At 50.9% G+C, this 24,834-nt stretch overlaps 1 protein-coding gene and 1 long non-coding RNA gene across 4 annotated transcripts; both read right to left on the bottom strand.

The window, feature by feature from the left end:
- Nucleotides 1–5,347: 5,347 nt before the first annotated feature.
- Nucleotides 5,348–15,201, bottom strand: TINCR (TINCR ubiquitin domain containing). 3 transcript variants are annotated; one of them, XM_062618709.1, is made up of 4 exons: nucleotides 14,744–15,201; nucleotides 8,035–8,463; nucleotides 6,156–6,273; nucleotides 5,348–5,526 (listed from the first exon to the last, which is right to left on the bottom strand). In XM_062618709.1, exons 1-2 carry the CDS (start codon nucleotides 15,001–15,003, stop codon nucleotides 8,460–8,462), a joined length of 264 nt encoding a protein of 87 aa, XP_062474693.1. In that variant the 5' UTR covers nucleotides 15,004–15,201; the 3' UTR covers nucleotides 5,348–5,526; nucleotides 6,156–6,273; nucleotides 8,035–8,459. The 3 variants fall into 3 exon arrangements, 2 of the variants coding, with proteins under 2 accessions (XP_062474693.1, XP_062474694.1); XR_009964788.1 differs by lacking the exons at nucleotides 8,035–8,463; nucleotides 14,744–15,201 and adding an exon at nucleotides 6,690–6,935; XM_062618710.1 differs by lacking the exons at nucleotides 5,348–5,526; nucleotides 6,156–6,273 and adding an exon at nucleotides 6,930–6,998.
- Nucleotides 15,202–16,450: 1,249 nt separating this feature from the next.
- On the bottom strand, nucleotides 16,451–21,904 carry LOC134163657 (uncharacterized). The gene is made up of 3 exons (XR_009964789.1): nucleotides 21,709–21,904; nucleotides 17,556–17,741; nucleotides 16,451–16,595 (listed from the first exon to the last, which is right to left on the bottom strand). It is a non-coding gene; the product is annotated as an uncharacterized LOC134163657 (long non-coding RNA).
- Between the last annotated feature and the right edge of the window lie 2,930 nt (nucleotides 21,905–24,834).

The following is a 24,834-nucleotide window of genomic DNA, read 5'->3' as shown; positions in this document are numbered from 1 at the left end:
AAACAAGTTTCAAAGAGATTCTTGGCAAATGAAGAGGGGAAATACAAGTCTTTTTGTACCCTGAAATTTCCCAGGAATAAAACAAATGCACAGTCAAAGCAATTCAAATGACCTTTCGGGAGATCAGTCATAGAACCTGTTCATACATTTCTTTTTAAACAGATGGAGTTTGCAAATTTACTTTGGGTTTATAGGTTAACCTGTTCTATTGCCATCATGGCCAGACCTGATTTCTGACACAAGACCCAGCTCTGTGTTCACAAGAGTCTCCGTGCTGAAATGCATAGGATCTGCCCAACATAGACAGGGCATCACTAGGATAACTCAGTCAGAATCTGCTAAAGGATGTATCAGCTCTTGAAGCCACATTACGTGCACATTACAGCAAGTCGGGCATCTCCCCACCAAAAGTCAGATGAGAATCAAGCAGAGGATCTCACATCCAGGCTCACACAAAGCAGTGCATACCCTGGGGAAAGCCTTGCTGAAATCAGTGTCTGTCAGCAAAGCTCTGCACAGCACAGTCCAGTCCACAGCGTTTATAGCTGAGGGTTGTAGCTGCAAGCTTCAGCCTGATTCCCCACTGCACAGGAGGGACAGTAAGTTACAAGTATTCCCACTTTTAAGGTGCTTGCCTGAAGAGTTTTATTCCTGTAAAAGCAAATAACTGTCCCTTATCGCCTTGTATTGCTGGAGCAGAAAATGCCTCTGCAACTGTGACTTTCTTTGGACTATGTATTTGGTGGCCCTGATACACCCACCTCAATAGAGGCTTTGTTTGCTTGTGCACTGGGGTCATTTACAGGCAGTGAGTAAAGAGCAGTGATGCTGCTGAGGCTCTCCAAGGAGCTTGGCAAACTGACTTCAGCTGCTTCCCCCAGGTTACCTCCTTCCCTGTCCAGTTCTGCTCATGACTCAGCATGGTGCACGCCTGCAGAGAGCTGTGACTGGGCTAGGACCCAGTTACTTCTCATTTCTGCTTTCTCTTTGCTTCCAGTTCACACACGCCAGCTTCACCAACATGGGTGAAATAAGCCTGTGGTCCCTGGCAGAGTTACGGAGGCTGTGAGCAAGGAGTACGCTGGAGCTTTTGTCTGTGCATCAACACCACCACTGTCAGGCGCAGCCTGGCTGCAGGCGTTTATCCCAGGTGATGCTGTAAAGGGCAGAAACAAGATTCCAAGCCATTGCCTTGCACACAGGGGCTGCAGCACTGGGATTGTGAAAGCTCTCCCAAATTAAGCTGACCTGCAGGAATAAGCCTAAGCAAGAGTAAGCCATAATGATCACAGCTCTTTGAAAACCTCTGTTTCATTAGTGAGACTTTAATAGCTTTATAAAATCAGGAAAGTATTTATTATCACAATTCACAGATGGCAACATAAGGACTGAGAGGCAGTGGCTGGGCCAGTCAGATGCTCCTTGAGATCTGTGTGTGCTTTGTTGCTACGGGGCCAGCAAAGGGTGATTGCGCATGTCTCGGGCTGAATGTGTACGCATTAAAGCAACCATAGACAGGGGCCACTTGGGAAAATGTTGCCCATGACGTCCTGAGGGTCCCCCAGAAAACCACTGGCACTTTACTCATCAGCCAAAGATGAGCACAGATTAAGAACTCAGTTGTGCAAGCAGCTGGGTAACTGCGGTCCAAGGGAAGGGGCTGACGTGGCTGTGCTCTTCCTCACTGTGCTCACCCCAGAGCCCTCACCCAGGCAGTCAGATTGCTGCATGGTGGCACAGAGCAGTGCAGGAGCTTGCCTACAGGAACAGAGCATGCCACAGTTTTCCATCAGATCTATCTGGGAGGGTTATGGCTCCGTTCTGCCCATCTGACTGAGCACAGCAAGGGTGGAAGTATGACAATAATTTGCTTATCTACTGAAAGGTCTCCTGTGCATCCTTAGGAAATAGCTGGCCCTGACCACTGCTGGTGGGGAGGCAACGAATTTGATGTGCTTTGGGGAACTCAGAATAGTCATTGCTAAGGTCTGTCCTGCCGCGAGCTCCATCCTACCGCTCCACATTGTGAACACAGAGGAACAGGAGCAAGTTTAAGGGACTCTAAGACTTCCCATTCCTCCTTTAGATGGTGAAAACGCTAGCGACAGCAGGGCTCGTTTGTTGATGTCTGTTTGCAGGGGTTTATTTGTTTGAAAAGGCTAATCAGCTATCAGGATGCAGAGGCAATTGCTTAAATGTAAAGGAAAAGGGAGAAATTGTTCAAAGCTATTCAGATGAGGGAGCATGGTTTGCGTTTCGATGTCGGTGTGCAGCCAACTGACAAATGCTGAGCCACAGTCTGGTGTAAATCCAGATGAATTCCATTAGAATCAACAGACTTGCTTCCAATTTATTCTGATGTAACAGCGAGCATGATATTTCCATTTAGATTTACATTAGATTTGTTTCCTGTTTTCCATAATTCAGTCGTTTTCCATTGTGTACAAAAACAGCCTGGGCCAGATCTTGATCTCATTTGCATTGGATGAAAACAGTTGTTTCAGATGGAGCTACTCTGGATCTCTAATGGCATAAATGAGAGGAGAATCTGGTCTATTCCAAGTGAGAAGCTCCCAGGGCACTGCCATGTGAGAACACCTCTGCCACAGTGAAGGGATCAGGTCTTTGCCATTGATAGCAAGGGAGGATTTTCATCTAAGTCCTCTACTGGAGCCCCAGGCTTGACACCTTCACACACACAAGGTGTAGAAGCCCCTCTTCCCTTCAGAAGGTGAGCTAACAACCAAATACCTCCATCATCTCACAACCTAACTGGGAACTACCATGTGTTAGCTTAGAAGAAAGTCGGGAGCAGAAGGAGCTCAGCTTTACCTGCCAGAAATCTCCCTCAAAAGCTATAATGGCCCTGATAGATTTCATTTGACACACACATTGTTTATAACCCAGGTTTCCCATGTTGCCTTCTGCCTCTTCCCTAGAGGCCCTTCTGACTTCCCTTGCTCAGCTGTAATTGGAAACGTTAGGAGCAATACAATGATTCTCTGGCAGATAAGGCTGTCTGGTTTGGTGGCCATGCTGCTAGCAATACATTGGGTTATTACTAATAACTAAGAGGGTTATTCCCAGCAACATGTGCAATCAAATGGATTTACTCCTTCCCATTGAAGCTGTTTATTTCACTGCTAGCAGGAAAATAAGGCCATTTAGAGTCATTTATGGTAGTAGCAAAGGCTTTTCTGAGTAGACATACAAGCTATGTTGCCATAGCTTCTAGGAAGACTTTGAACTCAGCTCATCCGTCTGGCTTCAGAGCATCTCACCCTTGTTCCTTGCTGTCCTCTAGAATGGGATATGAAGAGGCATCGTTCTCCCTCTGGACCTCAGGTTGCGTACGAGCTCAGCTAGCCCTTAAAACACTGCCCTCCTGGCTGCCAGCTGTAGTGGTTTATACGCATGGATATTCCATCCCAGCTCTCAAACATGGCTTTTGCTATGAAAACATGCACTTTGAGTCTTTGCTACCCAGGGCCTGGGGAAATGCAAAGCTGATAGGCAGTAAAAGCAGCTACATCAGCAGCAGATCGCTTTACCTTTGCAAATGAAGACATACCTGTTCCATTTGCATTTGCAGGACTCCTGTGTGTTTAATTCCACTGGAACTTTACATTCCTTCACAAATTTAGGTATTTCTCTTCATTTACAACATTTAGCACCGAGCATGGGAAGACAACAATGCCAAGAACAGCCACGACGACACCACTGACACCACCACGCTTCCAGGGCTGTCAGTACGAAGAGCACCCGACGTGGCAGATCGGAATGCCAGCATCTCTCTGCTTCCCTCCCCACAGCATCTCAGCCCTGTGCAGAAAGCCTGGAAATTACCCCATGGCTTTGGCCTGCGGTACATAAACCAGAGCCTGGAAAAAACAAGGCAATCATCAAATTCCCAGTGTAGGCGGCAATCTGTCTGTTGGGTTTGCACACAGACACATTACCAGGGCCTGTGAGCGCCTGGAGGCGGTGCTACACAGAGCAGCTCCGCAGCTCTTGCCTATAAAACACAAAGGCACACCAGGTTCTCTTCTGCCTGATGCTTCCCAGCGAGCAGGAGCCGAGCAGGACCCATCCCACGGTAACAAAAGCTGACAGAAGTACTTCTTCCTGATGCTGTTCCCCACGGTTTTTATTCCGCCTTGCCATTTGCATGACAACTGCCTCCTAATTGTCCAGTTTAGCAGGCAAAGAGCAATCTGATACAGATTATAATAGGCAAGGTAAAGCAGCAATGTCACCAAATAGGTGCGACCAGCCAAAGGCAGCCTCCCTGGCTCCCGCAGGGCTTTGACACTGGATTATTACACAGCTGAGCAGCACTGCCTGGAATTAACGTGAGCTCAAAAAGAGCAGGACAGTGGGAGCCTGCTTAGCCACGAGTGCCAGAAACCCTTTCATCAGGGCTCTCTGATAGCCCCGGGGGGCTGAGGCCGTCCTGAAAGCACCTTCGAGGTGACACGGTGCTGCTGTCCTTGATGTGATGGCCTGAGGGTCCGAGAAGGGAACATCAGCCTTGAGAAGGGAGCACCCCACAATGGTGCTGGGAGCCCCTGGGAGGTAGCATTTGGCCTCAGCATCCTGTTGGAGGTAGCATTTGGCCTCAGCATCCTGATGGAGGTAGCATTTGGCCTCAGCATCCTGAGGGAGGTAGCACAGCAGAACCACCATGGGGCCAGAGCCCCCGAAAGCAGCACGTGGCCCTGCGAGTGGCTGAAAACCAGGAGCACCTGGAAGGAGAGCACTTCCAGGAGGGAATGCCGTGCAGTAGCCTAAGAGGGGCTGAGGTGGCACAGCCCTGTGCAAGGAAATGTGGTGCAGCTGCCATGGCTTGGGGAGTGTGTGCAAGTGCTGCTGCGGGAGGGTTACCCATAGTGAAGCAGCCTCAAGGGAGATGTGCCACAGCCTGCTCGAGCCCTGAGAGCTCACCACTGGATTCGCCTGCATACGAGAATCCCTCTGTGTTCCCTGGACCGCCAGTGCAGGCTCATGGATCAGAAGGCAGGGCAGGAAATGCAATGAAGCAGGTGAATTAAAGGCAGACTTCAGAGGCTACATCTGTTCCCCCATTCCCGTGGGGCAGAACACTGATGTAACTTTACAGAGTAAATTCAGTGCTGAGGAGAGCTGCCAGGCTGATGGCCCTGGAAACTGAAGCACTCCATGCACCCGTGACTTGGGGATTGGAGAAGAGCCACGGGAACATGCCTGAGCCTGAGCTGCCCTGCTGAAGCACAGCAGCTGCTGGAGGTGGCCTGCCTGGGCTTGTCTTGTGAAGCTGAAGAGAAGGAGCTGCCTGGCTGCAGCTCTGAGGTGGAGGAGGAGGGCAGCGCTGTCAGTAATCCTGTCCGGGATGCCCCATCAACAGCAGGATCCCAAAGATGAAGAAGAAATCCCATCCATAGTACAGCGTGCGAAGTTGCAGGCGTCTCCATCTCGCAATACACTGAGGCTGGCATGCAGACAGGAGCTCAAGCACCTTTTAGCTTTGGTCTTCGGCCTTGTCCACACCTGTGTTCACAGAGAACAAGGGAAACATCCATTTCAGAGCAGTTCTTACTAGCAGCACCTTTCCTGGTATTTGGACGTACACCATCACCTCTATACTCTGCAGTCTAAAGAGCCTGGATGGTTTTGGATGGGCTTGGATGAGGACATCTCGAATAAGAGATCCATTTTGCCACCTAAGCCTGTGTCCACAAGAGGATTCAGAGCATGTCTCTGCTCATTTGGAGACCTGACCTTCGTGTTGGCCAGACTCAGGTAAAGCCCAAATGTCTAAATTACATTGTAAAGAGGGGCTGTCACCTCTTCTCAGAGCACTCGAGTGTGGTGTGGAGCGTTTAGCAAGCACTGAGGGTACCTGAAACTAAGGAGGAAGAGGCAGCTGGGGGAGGACAGGCAGAAGAGGCCATGTAGAACAAGCGAGTACCAGAGGTTGTCCCACTGACTTCCCAGGCCCAGTCCTATCTGCAAAGCATGAAACAGTCTCTTGAAGGGAAACAACAACATAATGAACAGTCAAGTGAAGGAAGTCCGTTCTTGTTCCTCAGGGCATTGCCTCTTTTCTCATCTACCTTGCATTGGGTTACGGCATAGAGAGAAAAAGAACTACCTCAAACAGATCCAGTGAGTTTTACCTCTCTTTATGCTGTACCTGTGGCTGTTTCCACGTGGTTTGCCTTTCTTTCCTTCCTCCTTCTTTTTCCTATATGATAAGATCCATCAGTTGAAGGACAGCAACCAACCCAGCTCCTCCTGCTCGGAGGAAAGGCCACAACTGCACTTAGAATAAGAGATTGTCAGGCAGATTTCAAGTGTCAATCAGGGCCTATCTCTGACAAAAACATTAGTCCAGGCAGCTCCCCCCCCCCAGTTAACATAACTCTTCCCACATCCCCTGAGCCGCAAAGAGCCTTCCAGAGCTGCCAGCAACAGGGATGAGGTCTTGGAGAAGACACCAGACCTAATTCAGCTCGGGTCATTTTGCCTTTGCTGTGATTGGCAGCTCCAGAGAAGTAAATCCTGGTCTCCCAGGCTTTGCGAGGCAAACTGGGCCATTTACTAGGAGAGGGGCAGAGGTTTAGGTCTGTTGCTGAGCGGGTCCCATCCTCAGTGGCACGCCTCCACTTTAATAATGCTATTATCATTTTAATTATTATTTATGACTGCACCTCGGGCTGCGCCAGGCACTTTCCAAGCACTCAGCAACGTCCTGGCTCTGCTCCAGGAAACTCCTTGTTTCAGGCCAGACAAAGGCACGGAGGCAGGGTCAAGAAGCAGAAACGCTGAGCCAACAGCTCCAGCGCTGCCCACTGGGTGCCTGCCTCGCTGGGTGACCTTGGGAAGGCACATTCCTTCTTCCCATGCTCAGTCCCATCCCGCTGCGTCCATCTCAGTGCTCCGACCCAAAGGTCTTCAGCTGTCTTAGGATCTCTTTGTGTGCAAAGCCCAAGGAAGTACTTGGGGAAATAGTTTTGTTCCTGGGAAAAAAAAAAAAAAAAGAAAGCAAAGGGAAATGAGAAACTCCCATTTTTCCATAGCATTTCTTCGGATGCTTTTGGTGGAAAAGGAATCAAATGTCTTCTCATTGCCAAAAACAGGTCCAGAGAGGCACGTTTTTCACTTGAAAACCAGAAAGTGCAGGTCTGGGGACATTGGGAAGACATTTGCTGGCCATTAAAATTCCCTGGGGAAAGTACTGTAGTTGTTAGAGAAGCACCCATTTTGTCCTGAAAATAAGTTTGAACCTAAAAATCGAGTTGTTCTGTGAGCAGGAAACCGGTGAAACCTGTTCTCCCCTGATTTGTGTGTTACAACTGCTTCTTATTTCCTCCTCTCTTGGTGCTCCAAGCTCACTGTAACATCCCCAGGGCATCCGTATCCCTTTCAGACCTCCCCAGCAAAGCTGTTTCAACAGCTTCTTGCTTTGCAGGCAAGGGGCAGAGAGTACAGGAGCTGGTCTGAAGCTAGGCAGGTACCAACTGACCACTTGGCTGCTGCATCTCAAAATAGACAGGGAGCAAGAGGTGTAATCCCCTTTCCTTCAGGAGGATATTAACTCAAATGTCTCTCTTCTACCCAGCTGCTGGTTTTTCATGACAATTTCAAGAATCTTGGGTCTGTGAGACCTGTCTTTCCATCCAACTTGGTTGTATCAAGTCAGCTGGTTCTGAAGTTCCTGGAGCAGGGGGACTGGAAACACGAGGATGCTCTTTGCCTTATGAAGCCTGGCTCAAAAATAAGGCAGTTTTGGTGTACTATAGGTCCCTAATGTCAGGTGAGGTGGTTGCCATTACCAATGTCTCTGTCCTTCAGATACATCAGGACTGTCTATAGTGCTCCTACCATTCATTTGCTGTACAGAACCTTCAGCCTAGAAATGAGGGCCCTGCTGTACAGGAACCGGACAGTCCCTAACCCAAGTCACAGCTGGATGGACAGAGAGAAGAAGAAAGGGAAGAACAGATTATCTCAGACTTACACATAGGAAGACAAAGGGCAAGATCAGCAACTTACTGAGGAATCCCCGTCGGGAGGGTCGGAAGGAGGCTCATGTCCAAAGTCCCCATCTCGGGCCCTAAGCAAAGTCCACCTCTGCTCCCTCTCGCTTCATCACCCAGGCAGAAGTCGCCCTTTGAGGGGCATTTCTCTCTGATTCACTGCCCTCGGGAGCTGAGTCAGTCTTGCCCACACTTCTCCTTTGGCAGCCGAGAGCGCATGAGGAAACGTTATTTGTTGTTCTGTTTGGGTTCCTTATTCATGGGCATTATTCACTGCTGAAAACACTGGGAGCTGCTTCCGAACAGTCCTGGAGCCGGCGTGCGGGGAGGGACTTACCGGTGCTGGGGCTGCCTTTCCGTGGCCAAGCTCTCTTCCATCTGCTTCCCTTCAGCCCTTGTCACGCTCCCCAGCTCTCATGGCTTTGGCTGTGCTCTTTGGCATTATCTGGGTAAGAAAGAGGCAAACGCTTGGAGCACCGTAGACATGCAATCAGAAACGGCATTTCGCTACAGAGGCACTGAGCCTGGCATGGGGAGAGGATAAACCTGATCCTCTTGAGTGTTTTTCCAGTCACACTACAGAGCTCCCTGCAGGGTTCCAGACCTGTTTATCCTCCTGCAAAAGACGCCTTCACCCTCCTTCAGATAACCTGCAACTGTCTGGAGACCTTCCTCCCATAAGCAAGGCTCTCCCTCTGCAGCTCATGTTCTTGGAAATCCGTTTTGCATCTTAGAATAGGGGCAGCCTCTAGCTTTAGCAGCACTTTGAGGATGTTTGCAGTGAGACAGAGCTTGAATTACTCCAGGTACATTCACCCCCATGCATTAGCACTTAAACCATGGGTTTCTGGGGTTATGGTTCCAAAACATTCTGTAACAGGACTACAGACCTTGCACAGAAGACTAAAGCTGACCAGCAGCAGGATTACTTACTTACCTGAAGACCCTTAGAAACCATCTAGGGTTACCCCCTGCAGTCTGCAGAACACAGGCTGAAGCTCTTGAACGTTTCTGGGGGTACCTCTTCAGGGCTAGCATTTGCTTAGAGAGCTCATATCATGCCTTGGACTGCAACCAAGCTACTGGTGGCCTGTAGGCAGCAGCTCTCCCGGCAGCCTCCCCACCCAGCCGAGCCAGAAAGTGCAGGGCTGGGTCTTCTGACTCCTGGGAATTGATTGCTCCTTGCAATTATGCAGACAAGAAACTGAGCCTGTGCTGCAAATGTGTCATCAGGGCTTAGGTTCACAGTCTATGAGGTGGGGGTTTTGTCAGGCCCTAGCGAAGGATGCTACGGGTCTACTTAGGCTGATGCCAGCCACTGGTTGGGTTTTCTGCAAGACCCAGAACAGGATTCGTATCCCATCACTTCCCTCCTCACTTGGAAGGTCAGGGGGCTGTAACAGTCAAGGGTTTGCTGTGAACCCAGCCTAGGGCACATCTGCCCATCAATCACCAGGGCCCAGGAGAGGGTATCTCTCCCAAGCAGGCAAACTCCCCACTGGTAGAAATCAGCACGACAGGAAGCTGTGCCACATCACTCCAGGAAAGAATCTAGTTTAGGATGTACTTTTCCATTCATTAATTCTTTGCCTAGAGCCAAGACAACACACACACACACACACACACACATCATCCCCCCCGCCCCATGGGACATATTAGCTCAGTTTTATCTACTGCAATCCCATGCAACTGCACAGGGGAGGAATTCCGATCCTACAGACCATGTTCTCTGCCGACGTGATGCTCTGCTGTTGTTACATGAGCTTCTTGGGCTGAGCAGTAAATAACTGAGCTAAACACAGGCGTCATTTCCTGGCCTGCACGCTGCAGGAGCTCTGCGGAGTAACTGCACTGGTGCTTCCAGAACTCCACAATCACTTAACTGATTTCAAGGAGTTTACAGCAGCAGAGAGCTTGGCCTGTGAGTAATATGCATGGAAACTACGTTCAGCCACAGAGATGCAGGCAGTCCCCTACCTGGCTGTTGCCTAAGTAACGCATCTCAAAGAGGATGCTTTTAAAGTCAGTGTTATTTACCCAGTAGACGGAAGGAGCCTGCTAAAGCCACACCAGGTTGACATATGTCTAAGCATGTAGGGAGGGACTTAATTAGTTCTCCCTGGGAAAAGAGACTCCCAGTGCTCTTTAAAGGATCATTATCCCACTGTGAGGTGTCCTGGAGCCTGCTGCTAGGCCTACGCTTAACAGGGCAAGTCTGTAGTAGTTGGATGGGAGCAAAGAAATCTCCCTTCCATGTTGAGGAATAATTGCTGAGCAACCCCAGGAGCTGCAAGGTCAGTGCAAGGAGCAGGCAGCACAGAACCACACTGAAACCCAGTGCAAGGGGCTTAATCCCTGCCTGGGCTGTAACGTTGGCTTTCAGGGTCAAACTGTGCAGATCCCATTACTGGTCTGGTCTCTAGAGATCCCACATCATCTGCTGTGCTTGGTGACTGCTTCTCAGGCAAGCCCAGTGAGAGTGAGAAGGGGTGACAGCAGAGTGGAGTAATATAAGCCTGGAGTGAGCCACTGCCAAGTGTCTGTGTCAAGCATTAACCCTTGTGTCATCACAGGAGTCAAATGCAGAAAGCAGTTTCTTAGCAGGAGCTAAACCGGACCTTACGCAAGTGGCTCAGTCACAGCTTTCATTTATGAGGCCAAAATCAGAGACTGGAAACTGAATGCCAATAAGGGAATTAGCTGGGTTCCCAAAGATGGATGGGTTTGCTGCTCTGTCGGCAGGTAGCCCCTTGAATGGAAGGAGAGCTAGGCTGCGTAGCCTCTGAAGGATAAAACGGGGTCCTGAGTGTATTAAAGCTTGTACAAGCACCAGCACCCAGTGCCACACTGCGGCTGGGTGGCCAAGGAGGGTGCATCCTGGAGAGGCTTATCTTGGCCTCAGAGTGGCCCAGATAGCACAGGGGGCCTTGGTCTGCTCTTGGAGCTGTCAGGAGCTGTTCCTAGATGAGTTGTTATGGTAACTGAGGTAGTGCCCTGAGAGAGATGTTTTCAGGTGGCTCCAGGGCAGAAAATCAACACCAATAGATTCTAGATAATAGACTTCTGCTAAACCCACTGCTGCCATCTACTTTATTTAACCTATTCACCAATGACTTGCTGAACTCCATTCTCTGGGAAAGCCATATGTGACAACAGTAGCTGCTTGGCTCCAATGAACCCCGGCTTCCAAAAGACTGAGGGCATCCCATGTGCTGTAGCATGTGAGTGGCCAGTGTCTTGGCCCACAAGGAGCATGGTAGCTCCTGAAATGCATCTGGACTGGGCCAGAAGTGCAGTGCAGTACTCCAGCACCGTAACAGAGAGCGGCCCAGGCACCGGTTTATTGCTACAGACCTTGTCTGACTGCTCGAGGTGAGTGCACAAGAAAGGAGCCTGAAACAAGTGCAACGGCTCTGCTGATGTGCTTGTGCTTATACCACGTCCAAATCCAGCTGGAGCTGTACGTCCTTAGGAGCAGCCAGTGACAGGCACACAGCATGACTAGGAATTGCTCTTGGGTCTCCCATTTACATCCTCTGCTCATGGGTTAAGCGATGGATTCACCAGCATCCGTCCCCCTAACACTGAGCATCAAAACACAGCCAAGGGATTATTGACAAGGAGGAGCTGATGCCACCCACCCGCTCTCCAGCGCTGCTGCTGGGTGCCTGCAGGGAGGCCCCTTTGGTTGGTGCTCCCCAGCTCGCAGCCAGGACTGGGGAAGAGCCAGGTGAGTTTCAGGAGCTCCCACATCACCACCAGACCAGCCCAGCAGCTCCGTGGCTCTGGGGCCCTGCACCACCTCCAGAGCGAGCCAAACAGGTTCTGCCGTGGCGTGGTCCAGAGTGGCAGCATTTGGGAGAGCCTGCTGCGTGTCCTCCTGGATGCTCCTGCATCTCTGCAGGGTGGCCGCTCTTAGAATCAGAGAATCAATAGTTAGGGTTGGAAAGGACCTTAAGATCATCCAGTTCCAACCCCCCTGCCGTGGCCAGGGACACCTCACACTAAACCATCTCACCCAAGGCTTCGTCCAACCTGGTCTTGAACACCGCCAGGGATGGAGCATTCACAGCCTCCCTGGGCAACCCTTTCCAGTTCTCATGGTGAGCCTCACCAGTGGTCCCCTTCCTTGCACTGGGCACCAATGGTGTGAACATCAGAGCTGGTCCAAGCCCACCGCGCTGAGGGGTTGCTCTCTCTGCTTGTTCCTCCACATTTCAAGTCTTGCTTTGCTTGTTTTACCCACTTACAACCATGTCATTGTAATATGTAGCTCTCTAGGGCTAGAAGCTGTTCTGCAGCATGTTCTTTGCTCAGCTTCTCCTGCAACAGGTTTGCAATCTCGAATCAGTGCAGCAGCAATGCGATTAACCAGGCTCTGCACAAGGGGGATTTGCATCCTCAGTGGATGCAATATTCCCAGGTCTGGCCTGCCTGCGTGTTCTCCCAGGGTGAGAGGTCACGTTGACTGAACACCAAAGTGGCTTGCTTGAACTTTTAAATGCTAAGGTCCTAATAAATAGTCAGCCTTAGCTGGGATGTGGGTCCCGTTCCTGCCAAGCTGCAGCCTTAAGTGAATTTTTATTACTAAGTTATAAACCCCCGAAAACACAAATGAGGAGTGGAAATGCTGACTTGGCCTTTGCTAAATGCCAATTATCTATAAAGGCATTGGAGGAACGGAGGGATGGAAAATAAGGTCATTTTTATGTTTTCTCTGCTTCAAAGTAAACTGTCCCACAAGCCCCTTGTAGGAACACACAGCATGAGGAGTGACCATTAATATTTATAGGCACGACACTGAGCTGCAGACCTTGGCCATCAGAGCAACTCCACTTCTGGAATTAATACAGCTCTACTTGGCTGGCGTCTTGGTACAAAAGAGTAAGTAGGAGCCACCAAGGTATTCAGGGAGAACTTAAGAAGCAGATGCTGACCTTTGATGGAGAGCGTCCATACTTCACTGAGTTGGTCAAGTACTAAAACCAACTTAAATCCTCAGGGCTGCTGGGCAAACCCAGCACTGTGTTTTCTATCCCTCTGTGCTCCTATGGCTCCTAAGCAGTCCCGACTGGCTACTCCCTTTGTATTCCCCAAGTTTGCACACTGTTGCCCAGCTGATACAGACCAGTGTGCTCCACAGATACACTTGGAGCAATGTGGATTTATAATACCTAAGGATCTGGCTGAATAATGCTAAGGCTCAAAATGGTGCTGCAATCTCAGCTGCAATCTCAGTTGCAATGCAGCACACACCACCTTCCACCTCTGTGTTTCCTAACTCCCAGTTTAAGTGGTAGGGTGAGCCCTCCAAAACCAGCCCCCTGCATGCTGAGGATGTGATGGGGTGCTGTCACAGGGGCTGTGCTCAGCCCAGGACTAGGTACCAAGCAGGATGATGACTGCCAAGCCACATGCAAGCGTGTCTCAGACATATCATGGGGACCATGATACAATGACAGCAAGTGGGAAGGTGCGTCTGTCAGAAGAGCATCAATCTGTGCCTTTCATCAACTGAGTCCCTCCAAATCCTTTCGTACTCTCAAAAATCAGGCTGCAAGATTTAGGAAAGTAAACAGTGGAAACAACAACAAATAGAAATGCTCCTGCTATTAAAAACAAGGTGAAAAGGAGGAGCTGAGCCAAGTTAATCAGAGGGCTGAAATGAGTTGTTGGAGAAAGGGGTCACGGGTGACTTGGGGTTTGCAGTGAGCTGAGCGGTGTGAAATCTCTTGTGTCTGGCTGAGCTCTGAAAGGAAATGCTTTATTAAATCTTCTTTGTGTGAGGTTTCAAGCTGCCTCTGGACTGGAAAATAGGACCATTCCAGTACATGGCATATAATCAGGAACTCAAGTCTGCGGCGGGTTTTTCTGCAGAGGAAACTGATCAGCAGAGACACATAACTCAGAGGGCTCAGGATTCAGAAAGCTGAATTAGACACAACACACCCATGCTCTGCTGTGCACCTCTTCTACCCAGGATCCCCAAAATGCTTCACAGGATTAATCATGCTGGCAGCAACAGCCAGGCAATAGGGAAGACAGCACAGGTAGGCATCCACCCCACTGAATCTTAACTGGTCCTGTGGGCCAGCGCATCTCAGCTCCATCAATTCAGCTTTCATCCCCCCTGGAGCACAAGGCTTGCCCTGATTTACTGATCTCCTTTGCACTGGATCTCCTGGAAGTTTCCAGCCTCACCCTGGCCACTTTTGGGATGCTGCAGCCTCTTGCTGCCCCTGTCCAGCACTCTCTGTAAGCCGGCACTCATGGCTCTTCCCCGGCAAAGCAGGACTGGGACACCCCACAGTACTCACAGGAAGCATCTGCTAGGAAGAAATGGATGGAGCCAGGCTCAACACCACAGAACAAGGCCAAGGGAGAGGCTTCCAGAGCACTCCACCGTGTCACACAACCTCCTTTGCCCTTTTGCACCTCTTGGCTTTCCCTCTGTGCTTGGCCACGTAGTAGAAAGTGAGTCCTGATCGGAGACAGGACAGGCGGCACCACCAGACTTCCTCCTCCTCTTACCCCTTTATTTCACACCACAGCATGTCCGGATATAAAGAGCTGTGAATCTCAATCCACCTGCTGGCAACGGCAGGGTTTGAGTTCCTGATCTGCTTTCTGCAAACCCCAACAGGAAAGAGTCCCGAGCGGCTCAGACACACAGAGCATTCCCCTTCCTTTGCACCGCCCCTGCTGCAGAGGAGCTCCTTGCCTACCTTTTATTGCTGACAAGAAGCAGGACGGAGCCATTCTGGATATTGGCTTCTTTGAGAGTCTCGTGCTCCTCGAGCTGCCTGGAGTTGTAATAAAACGTCTTCTTCCAGGAAGTGACGCCCTCCCGCACCAAGTGAGCCCGCAGGTCCATCACCGTGTCCCTGGGCTTGACCGTCAGGGGCATCATCAGGTCCTCATCGGCCAGGTGCACCTTAATGTGGTACCTCTTCCAGCGGGAAAGGCTCCTCCGCAGCGTGTCCATCCTCTCCGGCTCACCAGGGCCAGTGTGGCAGAGAGGAGCATCGGGCTGGGAGGTGGGTAAAGCAGGGATGTGGCTCTGAAGAGGCTGTCTGCTGTGAAGAGCTTCAAGTCTCCTGCCAAACCTGTTCCTCCCAGTTGCCGCGCCGCATGCTTCGCATTCCAGGGAAGAGCTCACCTGGCTCCGAGAGCCTGCTGGCTGGGAAACGTCCCCATGACTCATTTCCACACACCCCAAAATCCCATCGTAATTATAATGTCTTCACAGAGTGCTCTTCGTTCCAATGGCTCTCAGAGGACTTTAAAGCTGGATCTCCACAGCCACCCGAAACGTGGGTGCATGTGAGAAATGAATGGGTTTAGTAACCTCCTGTTTCCTTCTCTAAAGCGCTGCCAGCTGTGGAGTAGATCAGCTCCACAAAGGAGGCGTGGAGGAACCTCACAGCTATTTAACATGGCCATTTTAATGAAGGAAAGTAGTCTGCATAGTGAAAAATTCCTCAGGGATGAGAGCCAGGGCACCCCGAAGGAGACACAGAGCCTGGTTGGTGTGAACACCCCTCATTAGTGCAGCAGTTTCCCCTTAGAAGATGTGTGTAGTTACTGAAGGTAAACAGGCTGGGACCCTCCAAAAGTGGTAGTAGGACTCATTCATTGCTCATAATGCCATTAGATATCTCATATTGACTCACACGTGCTCCTCATCATCTTGATTTCCTCTTCTTTTCAGATCTCTGCCTAATTGAAGGGCTGATCACATCCTGTTCTGCCATGTGAGCAGGATCAGCATCACAGGGCTGCAGGCTACTGGAGGCAACCAGGAAGCAACAGAAGCCCCAGAACACTGAGAGGGACAAGGGATGCTTTTGTAAATCCAGTACCTCCAAACGAAAGGAAGTGAGCGATGCCGGCCACAGGAGCCGGTTGTGATGGACTGGTTCTGCAAGGCAGACTCAGGCAGTCACCAGACGATGCTTCAGAGCAAACATCCTCAAGATAAGGAAGTCTCTTGTCTCATTTTTCTGTCTTTTTCTCAAAAAGATCAAGTCACCCTCTTATCTTGTAGGTAATTTCCTACAGCCCGTATTACAGGAGTTAATTCCCTCGTCCTTTAGACCAAAGCACTGCAAGAGAGTTGACTTCAGAGCCTGCTCTTCGCTAAAAAGGGGCTGCTCTTGCCCATTAGATAACAAAAGAGTCAGATTTTCAGATACGGCAGCAGGCAGCTCCTATTGAGAACAAGAGAGGGGTCCACTCCTCCATTGAAAACAAGGTTTCCACCGCATCTTCACACCTCTCTTCTTTCTCCCTACCCAGCACACTACGTCTTTGCCAAGAACAGTATCTTCAGCTACCCCGCAGGCAATGGAGATCCCCCCCGTGCACGGAGAAGGACTGAAGCTTCTGCTAGCAACATTTTGTTTCCAGATGGAGCTGCTGTAAAGGTAGGGATGTTCGGCTGGGGTCTGGGATGCTGGGGTCCTCCCTCTGCTGCTGAGTTGCTGCGAAGGTTTGACATGAGTCAGGGCATGCCTTCGTGCTTCTGTTTGCTCATCTCATGGCTGCTGCATGGTGTAACACGTGTCCATTAAGTGCCTTGTGGGAAACAGGAAGAGCTTTTAGCCCAGTCACGGTCTGGGAGCATTTAAAAATGCCTGGATCTATGGCTATGTTGATAATGGTGAACACACACACACACACACCATTAGACAAGGGGAAACTGAGGCACAGAGCGGTGCAAAGCTGTTATTGCAAAGAAGTGTCAAAAGTTAGGCTCTGATGCCCTTATGTAGGGATCTCAGTGATGGCTCTGACTTTCAGAGACCTGGGGCCTGGTGCATCCTTCTCCGTTGGGGTGACATTCACTTGGGGAACCACGAATCACCCCGGTGTAAAGCCAGAGTCCTAGGGGGGTAAAGAGACTGATCCAATGCCCACTGCCATCCAAGGGCAGACTCTCATTGATGGCAGCCAGAACTGGATCAGGCCCCAGACACACCGAGGTCTGACCTGTTGGCTCTGGCCACCAGACTTTGCCCGCTGAGTGCCAAGGGAAGCATAAGGCATTCTCATTGCAGCAGAGTCCGTCTGGTGTCAACGAGTCCACCAGCTCCATCCTTCCAGCACACACAGCAGCCTGACAGCTGCCACATACCTCCCTCAGACACCTTGCCGACAGCTCCTGGTTATTTTTAGGCCAGCTCAGATGTGCATCGGGACATGGGAAAGGGGGATGGCGGCCGAAAGAAAACACACGGCTTGGCTTTGCATTGCTTTGCCCCGCTGTGGTTGCACGCTTTTCTCACGCAGCCCCATCCACCCAACCTGGGAGCCTTCGTTTTATGAACAGATTATACTCTAGCCTGTGAAAGCCAGGATAAGGAGAAGCACGGCAGTGAAGTCAGCTTATGAAATATTGAAGCAGCGAAGCCCTCGCTGGAACACGTGAATGTCTAATGCCAGCTCCAATTAATTGTGAATTTTTCATTAAACCATTATTAAAAGCAAGAGGACAGCAGAAATAAGGGAAATTGACTTGGGCAGTATATTAAGTACCTTAGTTTCGCTGGAGGATGTTTTATTATCTGTCCAAAGCAATTATTTCACCAGCTTCTGATGGTTTGTGGGCTAAACAGAGGTACAGGATAAAGTTCTAGATGGTTTTTCCTCCAGATGATTTCGATTTCCATCCTTAGCCTGCGCCTTGCAGCCTGCTTGGGTGATGTCTCTGGCACGTCACATCTGGAGGACAAGACATGGAGTCAGAGGCCTGAGGATCTGCAATAATGTGTTGCTCTGGCATTCTTTACACATCAAATACAAACTTCTTGGCGTAAGCTTTTGTATTGAGGGCAAACAGAAGCGATGCAAATGTTCGGAGAAACATTCATTAGGAAAGCCTGAAAAGCAATTTAAAGCTCAGGTGGGCTCTGATTGCTTTTAGGAGGAGGGGGAGAAATAAAGCAACAGCATTTATAAAACCTTACCTCTGCTTCTGGTCTCAAAGCTTCCTTACTCCATTGACTAGAGCAAAAGAGAAACACCTGCCTAAATTAGGTGCCTCATTAAGATGTCTCAAGCTGGTTGGGATGATGCTGGGCCTTGTAATATCTTCTTATGATGCAGAATAGAGACACTCATTTCTCAGGCAGTTTCTTGGGCAGTGGCTGTGTTTTGCTGCTTGCTGTGCTGCTGGCCCTGCAGAGGACAGCAGGGGAGAAGTGGGATGTCGCTCCCTAAGGAAATAAAGGGTTCTGTATTTCCTGGTAGCAATCACTGCAACACCCAGGGAAGATTTCACCCCAATTCCCTGGCAGGGCCTGGAAGTCTTTGAGGAAACCACTCTTTTCCTTGTCTTTCCAGCAAGGAAGATACTTTGCTGTTTCCTGAAGCTCTCTGCTCCCAGGACTTGTGGTCAGTAATACTGAACACTGAGGGCTCTCCTCTGATGCTCCTTTGGGATGGGTTTGTGTTTGAGAGCAGGTAGATGGGAAGGGATGAAGTGTGAGAGATGTTTGCCCTGGACCACACTTACACCTGCAACCAAAGAGAGGCTTTTTGTTAGACTCCCCTAAGCACACCATTCTGCTGGGGGGCATGTTCTCTGCCCCGTGATTGTCCCCCTGCTCCATTAGCTGATGGGAGCAGCAGAGGGAAGGCTGCAGTGTTGTGAGCTTGGAGCCCCACACTGCGTGCTGGGGAGCACAGGGAAATGTCCACGGCCATGTAGGATGAAGCATGAGGCTTGACAGTGCTAAGGTCAGACATCTCCAGTCCAATGTGCAGCCTGCCACCTCATCCATTCAGTGCCCCAGATGGCTCAGGTGATGGGGCAGCTTAAAGTGCCTGTAGCATCCAATGGCCCCAGCTAAGGCTGTACCACCGTGTGCCAAGATGAGTAAGGCTTTTCCTATCACCCAGTGCTTTCCGCCTCCTGAGATGTGCTTGGTTATAAAATGACTGGGCTCACTTTATATGTCAGCTTCCATCTCCAGCAAACGAACAAAGAGCTAATAAATTATTAATAAATGCTTTGAGAAACGGGTAATTAAATGCAAAAGCTTTTTAGAGTCCAATGGGTAAGCACAAAATATGTAAGCTCAAGCGATAACACTTTCTTCTGATATAACTTATCTACAGCATACTGCTCATATCTGCGAGAGTGCTTAGGAATGCTATTAACTTCCTGTGCACCAGGAATAAAGGGAGCCTTTCTATGGTGGAGGAGCACTTCTCCTGGGGATTAGGGCAAAATCCTCATTGTTTAGACTATTTCAAATCCAGGACAGCTGAAAGGGGCTTGTGTTAACATACACGGGAGGTGTGAGTGATGAGGGAAGGTGACAGTCTCTGCACTGACCCTCTCCTGTCACCTGCCTGTCAAACTATAGGGTCCTCTCTCTTCCACTGCATACCTATGCAATTCCCATCCTTGCCTTGCACAGAGGAAGATGTCCCTGTCATCCTGCCCTCTTCTAGACCGCAGCCTGCTGCAGTATCCAAATCAGACTCCAAGAGATCCAACAACCTGGAGAGCTGCCCAGCATCAATATTGCATTACTGAGAATTGGTCGAGTGTTCGGAATGGGATTTTAACTTAAACAGGCTCCAGAAAACAGCTCTGTATATCCAGCGTCGAAGGAGCACACTTGCCTGGTTTTGGAACAACAAATGGACCTGCAAGTTTTCTGAGCCAAAGTTGGATGTGAGTTGGTGACATTTGCTGCTGGAAAAGGAAATGTAGAGGGGGAAAAAAACCCCAGTAACGCACATGTTAAATGAACCAGTCAAGTGCAGACAATGGAAAAGCTGAAAAATGGCTATGGAGGAAAGCATTCTGCGGTGGTAGTTATTTCTCACTGCAGTTCTTTAGAGCTTCCCAGATGGGAGATTCATGACCCTAGGAAGAAGCCTGTGTCCGCCAGGGCCTGGCCTGCAGCAGCCCATGACTCACTCGCCTGCCAGGTTTGGCAGCAAGCTGTGAAAGAAGCAAGGCAGCAAAATGGTTGTGGGAAGGGCAGAACAAGAGAGAAATGAATTAAATGGTGGAAGAAGAAACCTCTGTGCACAAAGGAGGGCCCGAGACGGAAAGAAGGAGCGAATGCTCGTGCCGCTGAGGAGTCCAAGGAGCTGGCATCCCATGCAGGCAGCTCCAGCCGTCTGCAGGTGAAACAAATCCAGGATGCCTCAGTGTAAGGGAAGCAGACAGAGAAGATCTGAGGCTCCACCAGCAACGGGAGGGTTTGCCAGGGGCTCAAGGAAGCAAGAGGATTTGTGGATCTACATTGCCATCTAATGGCAAGGAAGAGCTCAAAGCTGCCCCTGTAGCCCGGAAACGGGCTGTAACAGCAAAGTGACCGTGAAAGGGCTGGTCCATGCAGGTGATTGTCTTCAGGTGGAAAAGCAAATCCTTCTCTGCAAGTGAATGGTCTGACTGGTGAAGGCGATACATGCAACCCAGAGAAGGGAAGGGTAGCCAAGGTCTGATGCTGATTCTTCCCCTTTTGGCATCCTCTCCGTACCATTCTGTATTAGCCGGGAGTTTTAACATGCATATAGGATGGGATTTGCTTTCTTCTAGTGTCCAGTTCAGCACCCCAGGTCCTCAAGACCCCGCTGGAAGTTGCAGATAACCAGAATTAGCTAAGAAAAGAGGCGAATTCCCCTTGGATCGAAGCACAGGAAGAGTAGATGCACCATTTTGCTCACACCGAGCCCAGTGCCTTGTCTTTGTCCACGGTAGTGGATACTGAATGAGAAAGTAGCAGAAAGGGGGTCTTACAAACCATTGCTGCCCTGCCGTGCCCTTCACCCTGGGAGACAGCAGAAAAGCAGTTCAGTGAGACGTGAGGGTTTATGGATTTTGGCATTTAAAAGGAAGCATGAGGAAGAGACAAGCTTGATGTTCACCCCGGTGCCACCTTTGCTACATGATACACCGGATGACAACGTAGTTTCTAGAACAGCAAATGTACACAAGGGAGTAGACTTAGGAGATACTGACATTAAGAAACCAAAGAAAATTTGGTAAGGGCTTGTCAACAGCTTCTTTCTTCTGCTTTCCGATGTTTCTAGCCTTGACACATGCAGCTTCGTGTATGAGGAGGAGCTGGAGCTCAGGAAGGGAGGAGGGCGACCAGGAGCTTAGAATGGAGCAGGAGCCGGGGGACAAAATGGGGATATAAAGAGTCTGCTTTCCCAGGTGCTGACATGGGACATGGTGTGGGTCCCACCTAACTTCTGGGCAATAAGAAAGGAATAGGGATTGAGAGCATAGAAAACTGAGACCTGCCAGCCTTGAGGCCACAGGTCCCCCAGCGTGTTACAATGCCTGCTGCGACGTGCTTCCATGCAGCGTGCTGCCAAAGGAATGAGCCCACTCCGGAGCAATCCAGCTTCATTTCCTCCTGGTATTCTCTCCTGTTTATGCACCCAACCTGGCCAAGTCCTGCTAGGCCCAAACAATCCCTCTGGAAGAGAAGGAAAAGCAAAGGGACTCCTAGAGCCTGTAAAGCACCTTCCTGCTGCCCGAAAGGAAAAGAAAGAAGTCAGTGCTTTGGAAGGCTCTTCTTTCCCCCCTGGTTCTCACTGTTTTCCAAGCTAAGAAGAGCCAGAGGCTGTGGGAATGACAGGATTATCATCACTGGGGCAATACAGTTCAGGTATTTCTCTCCAGTTCGTGAAGCAAGGAGGCAAGAAGGGAACGTACCTGCTTGAAGGGCTACACAGGGTGACACGTTCCTTGATGTTCCCTTCTAAATGCGGCTCTGAGTCATTCTACAGAGCTGATGAGAAAAAATTACCTTCCTGCAACAGAAATACAAAGGCAAAAGGGATTTGTTCAGCGTTCACTGCCCCAGCCCTGGCTCCGAGCCTGCAGCAGGAGAGAAGGGCTGGCGAGCTGGGTGAAAGCAACTTCTCCTGCAAGAAGCAGCCGTAGAAACAGCTCGAAACACTCACCTAAGGCTACGTGCAGCTGCAGTCCCAGGGAGAGGCGTGCACGGTCTTGTGTCTGCCTCCATCGGGCGAGTTCCTACACGTGCCAGGTCAAACGGCGCTAACGCAGTCATCCCCCCCTTTGTTTCCTCCAATCCTTGATGCATCTCTAAGGCTGCACCCCAAAACCTGCTCCTTCTGAAACAGAGCTATAGATAGTGCATATGTACCCCTCGTGGTGTGCATTGCCCCGAGGAAAGCCAATGGAGGTGGTCATGGCTGCGTGGCACTGGCTGGTAGATGGGGCTCTGAGACCCCGGGTGCTTCCTCAAGCACCCCAGCAGCAGTCTGTGGTCACCAGCACCAACCCAAGCTCCGACCTGGGCTCTCAGCACCAGCTCAAATCACTGCAGCAACCCGCTGCCCTCAGCCAGGGCTGAGCCAGCAAGCTCATGGGCAAGGAGGGCAAGGGGAAGTGCAAGCCATGATGGGGATTAATGTAGTTTATTCGGGTTTAATGCCATTTCTCCAGGTGCAGCAGCACTGTTAATTTAGCACCGCACTCCTACTCCTTAAACCTGTTCCCGGGCTCAGGACCTGCCTGTTCTTATACTTTACTGCTCACATCATTGGAATTGGACAAAAAGTGCCCATCAGGCCACCTTGTTGCAGCAGTGCCTGTGGGGGGGAGGCAAATACCGTGATTTCTGAGGGACAGAGTCACAGAATCATAGAACAGTTAGGGTTGGAAAGGACCTTAAGATCATCCAGTTCCAACCCTGTTGGGGGTCGAGCATGGACAGTCGGACAAGTCTACAGCAAGCTGTGAGAATATGAACTTATAACCCCGAGTAAGGAATGCAACAACAGGATAACAGTAACCGCAAAGCAAGATATAATGCCAAGCTAACACAAGCATTTAGGCCCAATCATAAAAAGAATAGCGGCGCGTGGACACCTCATGGACGAAGCGGGGCAGTCAATCAAGTAGTGCGTGATCGCGTGTAAGGGGGCTCAAAACAGTATATTAATAGCAGCCTTGTAAGCAATAAACGGAGCTTTTTGCAAATGTACATCGCATCGGTGTCTGCTCCCCTTCACCTGGCCGCTGCACAACCCCCCTGCCATGGCCAGGGACACCTCACACTAAACCATCTCACCCAAGGCTCTGTCCAACCTGACCTTGAACACTGCCAGGGATGGAGCATTCACAACCTCTCCGGGCAACCCATTCCAGTGCCTCAGCACCCTCACAGGAAAGAATTTCCTCCTTAGATCCAATCCAAACTTCCCCTGTTTCAGTTTGAACCCGTTTCCCCTTGTCCTGTCACTAAAGTCCCTAATGAAGAGTCCCTCCCCAGCATCCCTATAGGCCCCCTTCAGATACTGGAAGGCTGCTATGAGTTCTCCATGCAGCCTTCTCTTCTCCAGGCTGAACAGCCCCAACTTCCTCAGCCTGTCTTCATACAGGAGATGCTCCAGTCCCTGATCATCCTCGTGGCCTCCTCTGAACTTGTTCCAACAGTTCCATGTCCTTTTTATGTTGAGGACACCAGAACTGCACACAATGCTCCAGGTGAGGTCTCACGAGAGCAGAGCAGAGGGGCAGGATCACCTCCTTGGACCTGCTGGTCACGCTCCTTTTGATGCAGCCCAGGATACGGTTGCTTTCTGGGCTGCAAGCGCACACTGAAGCCGGCTCATGTTCATTTTCTCATCAACCAACACCCCCAAGTCCTTCTCCTTGGGCTGCTCTGAATCTCTTCTCTGCCCAACCTGTAGCTGTGCCTGGGATTGCTCCCACCCAGGTGTAGGACCTTGCACTTGGCATGGTTAAACCCCATGAGGTTGGCATCAGCCCCCCTCACAAGTGTGTCAAGGTCCCTCTGGATGGCATTCCTTCCCTCCAGGGTATCAACCGAACCACACAGCTCGGTGTCATCGGCAAACATGCTGAGGGCGCGCTCAACCCCACTGTCCATGGCAGCGATGGAGACATTGAACAAGAGCGGTGCCAACCCCAGCCCTGAGGGACCACACTCGGTCCCGGTCTCCCGCCGGACGCCGCGCCTTTGTGCGCACATCCAGTGATGCTCGGTGTGTCGAGGACCCCCTTCCCAGAGAACGCTCAACCCGCGGCTGTCAAAAACAACGCGCACTGCTCTATAAAGGGGGCAGGGAGGACGCGACCTGCCCGCTGAACCGGGGGTATTTAATTGCCGTTAATTACCGACGGAGGTACCGGAGGGGGCCGGCGACAGGCGGTGGCGCGGCCGCGCACAGCCTTCTGGGAGTTGTAGTCCTCGGGCGCGCCGCCATCTTGGTGCTGCCACTGCACAGCCCCGGGGGGCGCTCCCCGGCAGCCATCTTGGGGGGGGGGGAAGCGCTGTGTGAGGGAGCGGCTGGCGCGGAGCGTTCGGGTTTGGTGTGAGCGTGGTTTCCATGCTGGCTCCAAAGCGCTTTAAATCCCTCACAAAAGGCAGCCTCGGGGGTGCTTTGTGCGGGTTGTTCCAGGCCAGGTTGGACGGGGCCGGCTCCGGTGGAAGGTGTCTGGAGGAGCTTTAAGGGCCCTGCCAACCCAAAGCCGTCCATGGCTCTGTAAGGGAGGTCTTGGGTCTTGTGCCTCTGGTACCCCCTCATGACGTGCGCAGGGAACTGGGGCTGCGGGGAGCAGAGCAGGAGCAGGAAGGAAGGGATGACGGGGTGGTTAATGGGGCCTGAATTCGGGGAGGAAGGGGGGGATACGAGGGCAGGAAAGGCAACAAGAGCTTTCCTCGTGCGCTGGGAAGGGAAGGTGCCCCTGCTGCGGCCAGGAGAAAGGCGGTACCAGGCTGGGAAGCTGAGCAGGAGGACATGAAGGGATGGGAGAGGGCAGCAGGGGGCATGGGGACGTGGTCAA

Source organism: Pezoporus occidentalis, unplaced genomic scaffold (assembly GCF_034315485.1).
Source record: "Pezoporus occidentalis ecotype Australia unplaced genomic scaffold, CSIRO_AGI_Poc_V1 ctg202, whole genome shotgun sequence".
Classification (NCBI taxonomy): domain Eukaryota; kingdom Metazoa; phylum Chordata; class Aves; order Psittaciformes; family Psittacidae; genus Pezoporus; species Pezoporus occidentalis.
Note: the sequence above shows the minus strand (reverse complement) of the source record. Positions and strands in the feature narration are given on the sequence as shown.

Coding starts and splice junctions, on each gene's coding strand:
- TINCR (XM_062618709.1), bottom strand. CDS start 15,003: ATGGACACGCTGCGGAGGAGCCTTTCCCGCTGGAAGAGGTACCACATT.